Source organism: Giraffa tippelskirchi, chromosome 11 (assembly GCF_054371585.1).
Source record: "Giraffa tippelskirchi isolate mGirTip1 chromosome 11, T2T-mGirTip1v1.2.pri, whole genome shotgun sequence".
In the NCBI taxonomy this organism is placed as follows: Eukaryota; Metazoa; Chordata; class Mammalia; order Artiodactyla; family Giraffidae; genus Giraffa; species Giraffa tippelskirchi.
In genome coordinates, this window is record NC_137285.1 from 61,298,889 (window position 1) to 61,313,520 (window position 14,632).

General features: G+C 38.7%; 1 protein-coding gene across 7 annotated transcripts in view; it reads left to right on the forward strand.

Moving 5' to 3' along the window:
• The window catches only part of FHIP1A (FHF complex subunit HOOK interacting protein 1A), a 381,881-nt gene that overhangs the window by 265,875 nt on the left and 101,374 nt on the right, over window positions 1–14,632 (forward strand). For 6 of the 7 annotated variants that reach the window (XM_081544005.1, XM_081544003.1, XM_081544002.1 and 3 more), the window contains one exon: window positions 5,522–5,755. In XM_081544005.1, coding sequence (XP_081400131.1) covers window positions 5,651–5,755 — 105 coding nt within the window. In that variant the 5' untranslated portion in view covers window positions 5,522–5,650. Of the gene's footprint in view, window positions 1–5,521; window positions 6,058–14,632 lie in introns of all 7 variants that reach the window. The other variant, XM_081544008.1, reaches the window with a different exon arrangement.

A 14,632-nucleotide genomic window follows, 5' to 3' on the forward strand; every position in this document is an offset into this window, starting at 1 on the left:
CATCCAGCCCAGCATTTCGCATGATGTGTTCTGCATATAAGTTAAATAAGCAGGGTGACAATATACAGCCTTAACGTACCCCTTTCCCTATTTGGAACCAGTCTGTTGTTCCATGTCCAGTTCTAACTTTTGCTTCTTGATCTGCATACCGATTCTTAGGAGGCAGGTAAGGTGGTCTGGTATTCCCATCTCTTGAAGAATTTTCCACAGTTTGTTGTGATCCACATAGTCAAAGGCTTTGGCATAGTCAATAAAACAAAAGTAGATGTTTTTTGAAACTCTCTTGGTTTTTTGATGACGATATGAGATAATGTTTTATTGAATACCAAAATGTGTACATTGTAAGTTCAGCCTGATAGTGAAAGATATTAAAATATAATCACTGATAGTTCAGGGAAAAAATGTGATTTTGACACATTTATAGCTCTCATAAGTATTGTAGTTTTTGAGAGAGACTGAAATTAGAGGTCTGTTTGGGAGTGACATTGAAGGAATTTTTACATTGGAAAGAAGTATGATCTATAGGACTAGAATCTAGGCTTTTATGATTATGTGGTATATTTTATAATTCTGTGATATGGAAACATATGTTTGTGCTTTTTTCCACAAATAAAAATATGTACTTTCAAAAATTGGCAAATAAAGACACAGATAATTCTTATGTCAGTTATTCTGTCTTCAACAACATTTAATAGAATTTTTCCCTCCTTACTGACGGAAACTATTTCTATATATAATATTAATGAGATATATAAACGTGGCTACTCAGTAGTGTCTTTGGAAATAATATAGTCAGTTCTGCCTTTGCAGTATAGAACCTGTGTTGGTATCTCCGCATACAGACAGACAGACAGGCAGACATGTATTTTGACAGCTCATTTCTCCACTCCAAGACCCAAAACCTCAACTACCACACCACAACACCACTCGCAACCACTGAGGGAAAAAAAAGAGTCATTTGAGTATTTTTTATTGGTGGTGGTTTGTCTGAAGAACAGAAAAACATCACTCCTTTAAGAGCTGAATGATTTCTAGAGCTTTTTCTTGGGAATGAAATTCGAGTTGATGTACACGTTTACATTTATGGGGAGAATGGGTGGCATGTGGGCTGGGAGCAGCGAGCTTGGCTCTGACCATCCCCAGCTCCAGACGCCTGCGGCTGCAGAGAGCAGAGGGCCAGAGGGGGTGGCATCCAGTGATGGCACACGACACGCATGCATGATCTAGCACCTGTAGCCTTTCCTGTCTGCTCACAGCCTTTTGCTTAGTTCTGTCTTCTGTCTTCACTTGGGATTTTTAGCTGTTATCTGAGAGTTAAAGAAAAAGCTTGGAATTGGAAAAAGGAAAGACTGATAATGGGAAAATGCAGAAATATGTTGAAAACCTTGATGTTCAAGGAAATGTGTCCTTACACATCACTTACAAATATGGAGCCATTGCTTTCAGTTCTACACTGTCCCGGGTTCATGCCAGCGCTTTGCCACTCTGACCTGGGAATGAGAGAGTGTGGGAAGAACGGCCCGGCCTCTGGGTGCTGGGATGGTGTTTTCACTGACAGGGCCTCCTGATACTGCCTTTCCTGTCCCAAACACGACTTTCTGGACTTGCCTCCCCTTCTCCTTTCTCTCCCAAGTTCTCTCGATGTTGTGCTTTCAGTAATCATGGCATGTTTATATATTCCAGGCATCTGCCTCAAGAGTATGATTGGATAAGCCTCAACCAAGTGAAATGTGTTTTTCTCAGAGAAGATACAGTTTCCTTAAGGGACTAGGGTCAGGGATTACAAGCGTTACAAAGGAAAATATAGTTTCTAGAAAGAACACTGGACTGAGAGTCAAGAGACATTTGTATCTCTATCAGAACAAACCTGCAAGACTTCCCTGCTGGTCCAGTGGCTGAGACCCTGCACTTGCAGTGCAGGGGGCCCAGATTCGATCCATGGTCAGGGAGCTAGATCCCATATGCTGGATCTAGGACTTGGCACAAATAAATAAATACTTAAAAAAAATAAAGAAGCAGTTGTAATAGGTTTGATGAGAGACAAGGGATGTTTGGGCTAAGGTGGTAGCAGTGGAGATGAAGAAATATTTTTAAATATTTTTTAAAAAAGAACTAACTAGTAAGATTGTGGCCTTGGCTAAGATATTTGTCCTGCCTGTACTATGGCCTCACTATCTGAAAAAACAGCATGTGAAGTCCCTTTGAGAACTAATGTAAAGCATCTTAGAAAGCACATTTCTATTTTTGGTTTAGAGGCAGTTGGCATGATTTATGTTCCCTTAATGCCTTCAAAGAAGAATCTGAGAATCCTGGAGCTAGAAGGCATCTGAGAGAGTCTTCTACTTTTTCAGTCTCTGGAATAAACCCAGGCACTCTGATTTTCCTTGTTATCATCTGAATAAGAGACCTGGATATTTTCAAAGAGATACAGTGTTTAGGACAACAAGGAAGTTGAATCAGAATTTCTTTTATCTCTTATCACTTAAAACAAGGTTGCACACTGAGATGTTGTCTAGAAGGGCTAGCCTGCTAATCAGAGTGAGGCGGGAGGATCATAGGGAGTGTGCATGCATGCATGTGTGTGTTTGTGTGAGTTTGAACACGTGCCTGTGTGTGTGTGGACAGCCACTCCTGATTTTTAAACACCAGTTGGGCCCATTGAAATATACCTCTCAGTGGCAGAGAGCCATGGTTGTCATTGGACAGTGTCTCATTGAAAGCACATTTGTATTATTAAGAATTATATGTTGGGGAATTCACCAATTTACATAATAAAACATAGTCATGGAAGGTAGAATTTAACTGTTCCTTTCAGGTATATCAGGTACACAGTCCTCCTTCCAACAGGTCTCCCTCTTTCTGCATACCTCTTCCTCGGACATTCTCCTTAAAAAGCATTTCTGTCCTCAAATGACTAATTCTTACAAGTTTTCTATTCTTATGTACTAAAATTTATTTTAAAGCTCTTTTAATGTTGGCTGGTGAGTCTTCTGCACCCCCCAGCAGAAACGTTGCGTTAACCAAAACATTCATTTGGTTCCATAAGAGCTTATGGAAAAACCTGAATGGACATTTTGGTCAACCCAATACTTGTTTTGCATATTCCTTTAACTATCTTCCAGTGTTTTGTTCTACTTCCCACAAAGAACTTGACCCATCAGTCTAACCTGAGTCGTCACCTTAAGTCCCCCTCTCACATTTCTTCGTTTATAGGAGGAATAGTTGATCAGTTTGATCAGTGTTCTTCTTGTAATACCTTTCATATTACTCAGTTGAAAATAGTGTCTTGGGACTTCACCGGTGGTCCAGTGGCAAATACTCTGTGCTCCCAATGCAAGGGAACTGGGTTCCATCCCTGGTCAGGGGACTAGATCCCGCATGCTGCAACTAAGAGTTTGCATGCCACAACTAAAAATCCCACATGCCGCAGCTAAGACCCAGTGCAGCCACAAAAATAAATATTGAAAAAAGAAAGAAAGAAAATAGCCTCTTAAAAAAAAAACCAAAAAACTCTTTTGTCACTGTACGTGTGGAAATTTTATCATGGACTTGGTTTTTCAGTGCTCTGATAATTATAACTCCTTTCCCCTGTACTCTCTCTAGTCTGTACACTAAAAAAATAAAAAACATTTTGAACTGTTGTTGTTGTTGTTGTTATTGTTGTTCAGTTGCTCTGTCGTGTCCGACTCTCTGTGACCCCATGGACTGTAGTACACCAGGCTTTCCTGTTCCTCACTATCTCCTGGAGTTTGCTCAAATTCATGTCCATTGAGTTGGTGATGCTGTCTAACCATCTCATCCTCTGCTGCCCCCTTCTCCTTTTCCCTTCGATCTTTCTCAGCATCAGAGGCTCTTCCAGAGAGTCGGCTCTTTGCATCAGGTCACCAAAGTGTTGGAGTTTCAGCCTCAGCATCAATAAATATTCAGGGTTGATTTCCTTTAGGATTAACTGGTTTAATCTCCTTGCAGTCCAGAGGACTTTCAAGAGTCTTCTCCAGCACCACAGTTCAAAAGCATCAATTCTTCAGTGCTCAGCCTTCTTTATGATCCAGCTCTCACATCTGTACATGACTACTGGAAAAACTATAGCTTTGATTATTCAGACCTTTGTTGGCAAAATGATATGTCTGCTTTTTAATACACTGTCTTGGTTTGTCATAGCTTTCCTTCCAAGGAGCGTCTTTTAATTTCATGACTGCAGTGATTTGGGAACCCAAGGGAATAAAATCTGTCACTGCTTCTACTTTTCTCCCTTACATGTGCCATGAAGTGATGGGACCAGATGCCATGATCATAGTTTTTTGAGTGTTGAGTTTCACACCAGCTTTTTCACTCTCCTCTTTCACCCTCATCAAGAGGCTCTTTAGTTCCTCTTCACTTTCTACCATTATAGTGGTCTCATCTGCATATCTGAAGTTATTGATACTTCTCCCAGCAATCTTGATTCCAGCTTGTGCTTCATCCAGCCTGGCATTTCGCATGATGTACTCTGCATATAAGTCACATAAGCAGGGTGACCATATACAGCCTTGATGTATACTCCTTTCCCAGTTTTGAACTGGTCAGTTGTTCCGTGTCCAGTTCCAACCGTTACTTCTTCACTCACATACAAGTTTTTCAGGAGACAGGTAAGGTGGTCTGGTACTCCCAGCTCTGTACTCAGTCCTTTATTGGGCTGATGAAACTGAGGAGATAATACTAATATCTTACTGCTTTTGTCAGAGTTAGCTCCACACAACTGGGTACCATTCCATGTATGTTCTATGACCTCAGCATCTTTTTTCTCCTCACTGACTCTGTTGGAGTCTGACTTTCTTTGTATTTTATCCACATAATTCATTTTTCATTGATAAATAATACTGCTACTTTTCATTGATAAGTGTGCTGTGCTTTACTTCCACTGAGTAAACACTATCTTGTTTTTGATGGATCATTTCTATCTGATTTGTCAAGGTTACTTGGAATTCTATTTTTATATTTATTTTTCAGGGAAGTTAGAGACTTCAACTTAGTTTGTAGCCACGACATGACTGAGAATGTTTTAAATTCCATTATGACGGTCATTGATTTAAAAAAATTACTATTGTTGGACCTGGCAGTCTGGGTGTTGTGCTATAGCTCCCCTAAATTATGTCAAGCTATTTATTATAGTCACTATTAACTAAAGATTTCTCTGTTTCTTGGTGTTCTTAAACACCACCTACACTGATAATCATAGTTGATTGCTTGAAACTAGATTTGAATGGTTTAGAATAATAATCTAGGGGGTTGTGGTTGGTGGTAGTAGAATAAACTCAATAATTTTTGAATTCATGTAGCTTTGGTGGCATCATTTTATATTTTTAGTAGCAAAGTGAGAGAAAAATATAAGAAAGGCTTTGGATTGAGCTTAAATGTCTACTTTGTAGATATTTTGCTCAGTGCTGGACTTTGAGAATGTCTATGCTTTGATTTTAATTTAATCATATCCTATTTAATATATGAATGTAATGGAATGTTTTTTTTGTTATTGTCATTACAGGTTTCAGAAAGTGACAATGAAATGTGAAGAAGTTAACATTTCTACTGTGATACTTGAAAATTAGTGGCTGCCTACCAAATTTTCATGAAAATGAAATATGACTTAGGAGCATTTGATTTATGAAGGCTTATGATGTCATCTGTTGCGACAGAGAGCAAAATCCAGAGGGCGGTGAGCCTGCAGGGAGTTGACCCAGAAACATGCATGATTGTATTTAAAAACCACTGGGGGCAGGTAATGTATGAGTTTCACCCTCTCTGCTGGTTAGGTAGCCTTAGAGGCTTCTATTGGGCTGATCCATGGTTCCCTACCTGTGTGACAAGTAACTAACAGGGCTTCCAGAAACATAAGGAGGAAACCTTTTGAGGTAGGGAGAAAAGCAAACTTCTCTTCTTGCTTTCCTAGAACAGGTAGCTGGTTAAAAACCTTGCTTTTCACGAAGGCAATTACAGGACATGAATGTTCCTCAGATATTTTTAGAGGAGTAGCAGTTGGCCTTCAAGTGACTTGTGTATCACTTTGCAGTACACTTGACCGTGAGTACATCCTCTTTCCCTTCTCCTGCTGATTTAAATTCAGTCCTTAAACTCTAACAATACTGAAAGACATATTTATTGAGTATTTGCCAAGTGCTGTCCTGAATACTACAAATGCCTAGTATCATTTAATCTTCTCCACAAACTGGTAAGGCAGTTAGTTTTAGCTTCCTCATTTTACAGGTGAGGGAATGGAAAATTGTTAGCTTGCCTGAGGTTATGTGACTTTCCATTCAAGTACTTAGACCTTGGTCCCATGACTCCAAGACTAGTGTATTCATGACCTCTGTGCTCTACCATTTTTCAGGCTTGTGGTTCCTCTGTCATTTAAGGAAAGACGGTAGCTAGAAGTATGTGAATTCATTACAAAGCTGTTTATAAAAGTTTTTTTTTAATTATTATTATTCATTTTGATTTCTCTGTGACTCTTCTTGGATCTACTTGTATGAATAATTAAGGGTTGAATGGTCAGGAAATTTACCAGCTTGCCCCTTCCCTCAGAGAGTTTACAAGGAGAAAAATAAATAAAATTGGCATTCTTTACTACTTGTCCACCATTACACTCCCCAGATGAGCTGGTAAGTGGCTATTTATGTGACAGTTTTTTAATGACGACCCAATTCCTTCCTGTGGCCGGAAATAGCACATAAGTTAAAGCACCAAGCCTGTAGATTATAGCAGTTACAGGGACACAGTTTAGATCAAAAACAAAATCAATTCTGCTTCTGGGTCATTAACACTTCGTAGCTTCTTCTTGTCACTATTCAGTGTAAAGCTTCTAAGATTCTTTTTATGCATTTCCCTTTCTCTGACTTTTAACTGTTAAAATCTTAATGGGTTTGCCCTGGATGTTAAGGGCACATCTGCTTTAGCAATGGGAAGAAAGTAATCCAGGAGTTTTCCAGATAATTTAAGTAATTACCTGTGGCTTTGCACTTGAGTGCTGACACATAGCACCTTCGTTTGGCGCCGCAAGTTTAGTCGCTAAGTTGTGTCCAACTCTTGTGATCCCATGGACTGTAGCCTGCCAGACTCTTCTGTTCGTGGGTTCTCCAGGTAAGAGTACTGGAGTGGGTTGCCATCTCCTTCTCCAGGGAATCTTCCTGACCCAGGGATTGAACGCTGGTCTCCTGCATCGCAGGCAGATTGTTAACTGACTAAGCTACAAGGGAAGTCCCTTTCGTTTAGTGCAGAAGAATACTGAGTTGAGGGTAAGGATAAGTTTTTTAGAGGGACTGCAGTGTAGTTATTAAACATTTTCTTTTGTAAAGTGAGTACACTCGTGGTCCAGCTGTGTTTCAGCCATTTCTTTAACTTTGGCCGAATTTCTTACCCATTAGTCTTGACTTTCCTTTTAAATAAATCTGGAAAATGCCCTCAGTCTCTATTTCCCAAGGCTCTTGAGGGCCAAGCTGTTGCTTTTATGAATAAAAATACTGGTTAAATCAATTCATGAAGACCACAATGTAATTACAGTCATCCTTTGGTATCTGTGGGGTATTGGTTCCAAGATACCAGCAGATACCAAAATCTGAGGATGCTCAAGTCCCTTATACAACATGATGTTTCCATATCACCTAGGCACATCTGCACATCTTCCAAATCATCTCTAGATTACTTATGATAACTAATACGATATAAACACTATGTGAGTGATTGTAAATACAATGTAAATGCAAGGTAAATAGTTGCCAGTGTGCAGCAAATTCAAGTTACACAGTTTGGAACTTTCTGAAATTTTTTTCCAAATACGTTCAATCCATGATTGGTTGAATTTGCAGAGGTGGAACCCACAGATACAGAGGACTGACTGTATTGTTAAATGGAGATTTGGTGAGCCCAAACTTCAGCTACCTCACTGTGGGCATCACAGGGACATAGAAAAGTATAAGCCTTGGTCTGGGCTTTTCTTTTAAATTTGTTTTTAACTGGAGGATAATTGATTTACAATGTTGTGTTGCTTTTGGCCATACAGCAACGTGAATCCGACATAAGTTTACATATGTCCCCTGCCTCTTGAGCGTCCCTACCACCCCTCACCCCTTCCCACCCACTTAGGTTGTCACAGAGCACTGGGTGGCGTTCCTGTGTTACATGGGAGCTTCCTACTAGCCGTCTGTTTTACATATGGTAACGTATATGTTTCAGTGCTACTCTCTCAGTTTGTCCCACCCTCTCCTTCCCCTTTACCGTGTCTACAAGTCTCTCCTTGTAGACTGCCCTGCAAATAGGCTCATCAGTACCATTTTTCTAGATTCCATATGTATGCATTAATGTATGATATTTGTTTTTCTCTTTCTGACTTACTTCATTCTGTGTAACAGGCTTTAGGGTCCTCCACCTCACTAGAACTGACTCAACTTAGTTCCTTTTTATGGCTGAATAATACTCCAGTGTGTGTGTGTGTGTGTGTGTGTGTGTGTGTGTGTGTGTGTGTGTGTGTGTGTACTACTTCTTCATCCATTCATCTGTTGATGGACATCTAGGTTGCTTCCATGTCCTGGCTATTGCAAATAGTGCTGTAATGACCATTTTTGGTACATGTGTCTTTTTGAATTATGGATTTCTCAGGGTATATGCCCAGTATTTCTCAGGGTATATGCCCAGTAGTGGGATCCTTGGATCATATAGTAGTTTTATTCCTAGTTTTATTTTTTTATACTATTCTCCATAGTGATAAATTCACATTCCAGTGCAGTAGGGTTCCCTTTTCTCCACATCCTCTCCAGCATTTATTGTTTGTAGATTTTTTGATGATGGTCATTCAGATTGGTGTGAGGTGATACCCCGTTGTAGTTTTGATTTGCATTTCTCTCATAATGAGCAATGTTGAGCTTTTTTTTTTTTTAATTTTCGTGTGTTTATTGGCCATCTGTATGTCTTCTTTGGATGTCTTTTTAGGTCTTCTGCTCATTTTTTGATTGGGGTATTTGTTTTTCTGATATTAAGCTGCATGAGTTGCTTGTAGAGATTAATCCTTTGTCAGTTGCTTCATTTACAATTATTTTCTCCCATTCTGAAGGTTGTCTTTTCATCTTGTTTATGGCTTTCTTTGCTATGCAAAAGCTTCCAAATTTAAATAGGTCCCATTTGTTTATTTTTGTTTTTATTTCCATTACTCTAGGAGGTGGGTCTTAGAGAATCTTGCTGCAACTTATGTCAACGAAAGTACTGCCCATTTTCCTCTAAGAGTTTTATAGTTTCTGGTCTTACAGATAGGTCTTTAATCCATTTTGAGTTTATTTTTGTGTATGTTGTTAGGAAGTGTTCTAATTTTATTCTTTTACATGTAAGTGTCCAGTTTTCCCAGCACCACTTATTGAAGAGATTGTCTTTTCTCCATTGTATTTTCTTGCCATCTTTGTCAAAGATAAGGTACCCATAGGTGCTTGGGTTAATCTCTGGGCTTTCTATCTTGTTCCATTGGTCTCTGTTTCTCTTTTCTTCCACTACCATACTATCTTGATGATTGTAGCTTTGTAGTATAGTGTGAAGTCAGAAAGGTTGATTCCTCCAGCTCTAGTTTTCTTTCTCAAGATTGCTTTGGCTTTTCAGGATCTTTTGTGTTTCCATAAAAATTGTGATTTTTTGGTTCTGGTTCTGTGAAAAATGCCATTGGTAATTTGATAGGGATTGTATTGAACCTGTAGATTGTTTGGGGTAGTATAATCATTTTCACAATATTGATTCTTTTAATCCAACGAACATGATATCTTTCTCCATCTGTTTCTGTCATCTTTGATTTCTTTCATAAATGTCTTAGAGTTTTCTGTATACAGGTCTTTTGTCTCCTTAATTAGGTTTATTCCTAGGTATTTCATTCTTTTTGTTGCAATGGTGAATGGGATTGATTCCTTAATCTCTCTTTCTGATTTTTTATTGTTAGTGTAGAGGAATACAAAGGTTTTCTGTGTATAGATTTTGTATCCTGTGACTTTACTAATTCATTGATTAGCTCTAGTAATTTTCTGATAGTATCTTTAGGATTTTCTATGTCTATTGTTAGTTCATCTGCAAACAGTGAGAGTTTTACTTCTTTTCCAATCTGGATTCATTTTCTTTCTTTTTCTCCTCTGATCAACATGGCTAGGACTTCAAAAACTGTGTTGAATAATAGTGGGGAGAGTGGGCATCCTTGTCTTGTTCCTGATCGTAGAGAAAATGCTTTCATTTTTTCACCCCAGGTGGCACTAGTGGTAAAGAACCCACTTTCCAATGCAGGAGATGTAAGAGAGAGATGCAGGTTTGATCCCTGGGTTGGGAAGATCCCCTAGAGGAGAGCATGGCAACCCACTGGAGTTTTCTTGCCTGGAGAATCCCATGGATAGAGGAGCCTGGCGAGCTACAGTTCATTGGGTTGCAAAGAGTCAGACATGACTGCAGCAACTTAGCATGCGCACACAGGAGAGACGATTGCTGTGGGTTGTCCTGTATAGCCTTTCTGATGTTGAGGTAGGTTGCTGCTGTGCCCATTTTCTGAAGAGTTGCTTGTTTTTTTATCATAAATTGGTGTTGAATTTTGTCAAAAGTTTTTTCTGCATCTTTTGAGAGTATCATATTTTTATGTTTCAATTTCTTAATATGGTGTGTCACACTGATTTGCATACATTGAAGACTACTTGCATCCCTGGGATAAACCCCACTTGATCGTGGTGTATGTGTTGCTGGATTCTGTTTGCTAGTATTTTTTTGAGGCTTTTTGCATTTGTGTTCGTCAGTGATACTGGCCGATAATTTTCCTTTTCTGTGGTATCTTTGTCTGGTTTTGGTATCAGGGTGCCAGTGACTTCATGGAATGAATTTGGAAGTGTTCCTCCCTCTACAATTTTTTGGAAGAGTTTGGGAAAGACAGGCATTAGCTCTTTGCTAAACATTTGATAGAATTCACCTGTGAAGCCATTTGACCCTGGGATTTTTTTTGGGGGGGGGGGAAGATTTTTGATCACAGTTTTGAATTCAGTGCTTGTGATTGGTTTGTTCATAATTTCTATTTTCCTTTTTCAACCTTGGAAGATTGTACTTTTCAAGAATTTGTCCGTTTCTTCCAGGTTGTTCATTTTATTGGCATATAGTCTCTTATGGTCCTTTGTATTTCTGCATTGTCTGTTGTAACCTTTCTTTTTTCATTTATAATTTTGTTGATTTGAGTCCCCTTCTTTTTTTATTTGATGAGCTTGACTAATGTTTGTCAATTTTTTTTCTTCTCAAAGAACAAGTTTGTAATTTTATTGATCATTGATATTGTTTCCTTCACTTCTTTTTCACTTATTTCTGCTCTGACATTTATGACTTCTTTCCTTCTGCTAACTTTGGGGTTTTTTGGTTGTTCTTCTTTTTTTAGTTGCTTTAAGTATAATGTTAAATTGTCTATTTGATGTTTTTCTTGTTTCTTGAGGTACGACTGGATTGCTATAGACCTCCCTCTTAGAACTGCTTTTGCTGCATTCTATAGGTTTTGGGTCATTGTGTTTTCATTGTCATTTGTTTCTAGGTATTTTTTGATTTCCTCTTTGATTTCTTCAGTGACCTCTTGGCTATTCAGAAGCGTATTGTTTAGCCTCCATATGTTTGTGTTTTTTACAGATTTTTCCCTGTAATTGATGTCTAATCTCATAGTGTTGTGGCCAGAAAGGATGCTTGATACGATTTCAGTGTTCTTAAATTTACCAAGTCTTGATTTGTGACCCAAGATGTGATCTATTCTGGAGAATGTTCTATATGCACTTGAGAAAAAAGTATATTCTTCTGGATTTGGATGGAATGTGCTGAAGATATGTGAGGTCCATCTGTCCTAATATGTCATTTTAGACTTGTGTTTCCTTATTAATTTTCTGTCCATTAGTGTAAGTGGGGTATTAAAATCCTCTGCTATTGTTGTGTAAAATCCCCTACTATTTTTGATTTCCTCTTTTATGTCTCTTAGTGTTTGTCTTATGTATTGATGTGCTTCTATGTTGGATGCATAAATATTTGCAGTTGTTCTGTCTTCTTGGATTGATTCTTTGATCATTATGTAGTGTCCTTTCTTCTCTCTTGTAATATTCTTTATTTTAAAGTCTGTTTTGTCTGATATGAGAATTGATACTCTGGCTTCCTTTTGATTTCCAATTGATTAGAATATCTTTTTCCATCCCCTCACTCTTAGTCTGTGTACATCTCTTGGTCTGAAGTGGGTCTCCTGTAGACAGCATGTATATGAGTCTTGTTTCTGCATCCATTCAACCATTCTGTGTCTTCTGGTTGGAGCATTTAATCTATTTAAATTTAAAGTAATTATTGATATATATGTTCCTGTTGACATTTTCTTAATGTTTGGGGTTTGTTTTTGGAAGTCTTCCTTCTCTTGTTTTTCCTGCCTAGCGAAGTCCCTTTAGCATTTGTTGTAAAGCTGGTTTAGTGGTGCTGAATTCTCTTTTTAGCTTTTCTGTAAAGTGTTTGATTTCTTCATCGATTTTGAAACAGATCCTTGCTGGACAGAGTAGTCTTGGTTTTTTTTTCCCTTCATTACTTCAGATATATCCTGTCACTCCCTACTGGCCTGCAGACTTTCTTCTGAAACATCAACTGTTAATTTTATGGGGTTTCCCTTGTATGTTACTTGTTGCTTTTCCCTTGCTGCTTTTAATATTTTTTCTTTGTGTTTAATTTTGTTAGTTTGATTTATATGTGTCTTAGCATGTTTTCCCTTGGGTTTATTCTGTATGGGATTCTCTGTGCTTCTTGGGCTTGATTATTTCCTTTTCCATGATAGGAAGTTTTTGACTATAATTTCTTCAAAAATTTTCTCAGACCCTTTACTTTTCTCTTTTTGTTATGGAACTCCTATAATTCAAATGTTGCTGCAGTTAATATTACCCCAGAGGTCTCTGCAATTATCCTCAAGTTTTTTCATTCTTTTTTCTTTATTCCGCTCTTCAGCAGTTATTTCCACTATTCTCTCTTCCAGCTCACTTATCCATTCTTCAGCCTCAATTATTCTGCTATTGATGCCTTCTAGAATATTTGTAAATTCAGTAATTGTGTTGTTTGTCACTGTTTGTTTATTCTCTCCTTTAGATCCTTTTTAAATGTGTTATATGATTCTTACATCCTTGTATTACTGAGATTTTGTATCTTTACTGTCATTACTCTGAATTCTTTTTCAGGGAGTTTGCCTGTTTTCTCTTTGTATATTTTGTCTTCTGAGTTTTTTGTTGTTCTTCATCGGCACAGTGTTTCTCTGTCCTTTCACCCCCAGGCTATGGGGTCACAGTTCTTCGTGCCCCTGGTGCATGAGGCTGGTCCAGTGGCTTGTGTGGGCTTCATGTTGGAAAGGACTTGTGCTTGTGTTCTAGTGGGAGGGGGTGAGTTTTTCCCTCAGATGGACAGGGCTGCTTGAGGTGGTGTGTTTGGGGATATCTGTGGGCAGCCTGCTTATGTTTATGTTTATGTTCTTGTCTTGCTTGTTGTTTGGGTGAGGCATCCAGCGCTGGGTGCTGCAGGCAGTTGGGTGGTGCTGGGTCTTGGATTCAGGTGGAGGCCTTCTTGGGAGTGCTCACTGATTAATATTCCTTAGGGTCAAGAGTTCTCTGGGGGTCTAGTGTCCTGGACTCAGACATCCCCTCCAGAGACTCAGGCATGACTTCTGGAACCAAGATCCCACAAAATGTTTTGGCAATAAAGGGTATTAAAACAAACAAGCAAACAAACAAACAAAAAAAACCCCTGAGAAGGCCAAAAAAAAACAAAAAACAAAAAAAGAAATCCCCTAAACCAACTAAACACCAAAAACCCTTCCCTAACAAACAAAAAAATGAGGCTGAAACAAATGGTAAAAACAAATTCAGACAAATAGAAACAAAAACAAATGAACATGCGCGCACACACACACACAAAACGAAACGAAAGCAAAATAGTCTAAAGAAAACAAAGTACAAGAGGGTGAGCAGGTGAGTAAAGGAACCAAAAATGATATCAACCAATTAAAAATAAAATTAACAACAACAAAGCAAAAGGTCTACATGTATTAAAGAAAAACTACAACCAGAAAGAGCTTCCCAGTGGTAGAGAATACATCTGCCAAGCAGGAGATGCAGGTTCAATCTCTGGATCAGGATGATCCCCTGGAGAAGGAAATGGCAACCCACTCCAGTATTCTCACCTGGGAAATCCCATGGACAGAGGAGCCCGGTGGGCTACAGTCCATGGGGTCACAAAGAGTTGGACACAACTTAGCAACTGAACAACAAGCAACAATAAGGAAAGAACCCCCACCCGAAAAAACCCTACACAAATCCATAGAAAGCCAAAGTAGAAACATATAAAAGAAATTTTAAAAATGTTATTAAAAAGTTTCCAAGAGCCTAAATAGAGATAATAATAATAAAAAGAACAACTACAACAGAGGAAAAAGAAAGTGAAAAACATTTAGAATCAACTGCAGATTTTGATCCTCTTCCTTAGGCAGTCCACCCCTGGAGCTCAGTTGTGGTTTTATCCCTACCTCACATGTGGGTCATCCACAGGAGTTTGCTCCCGAGGCTGCCCTAGAGGACTTCTGTCCGCCCAGTGAGGACCAGGCATAGAGGCGGTGTGG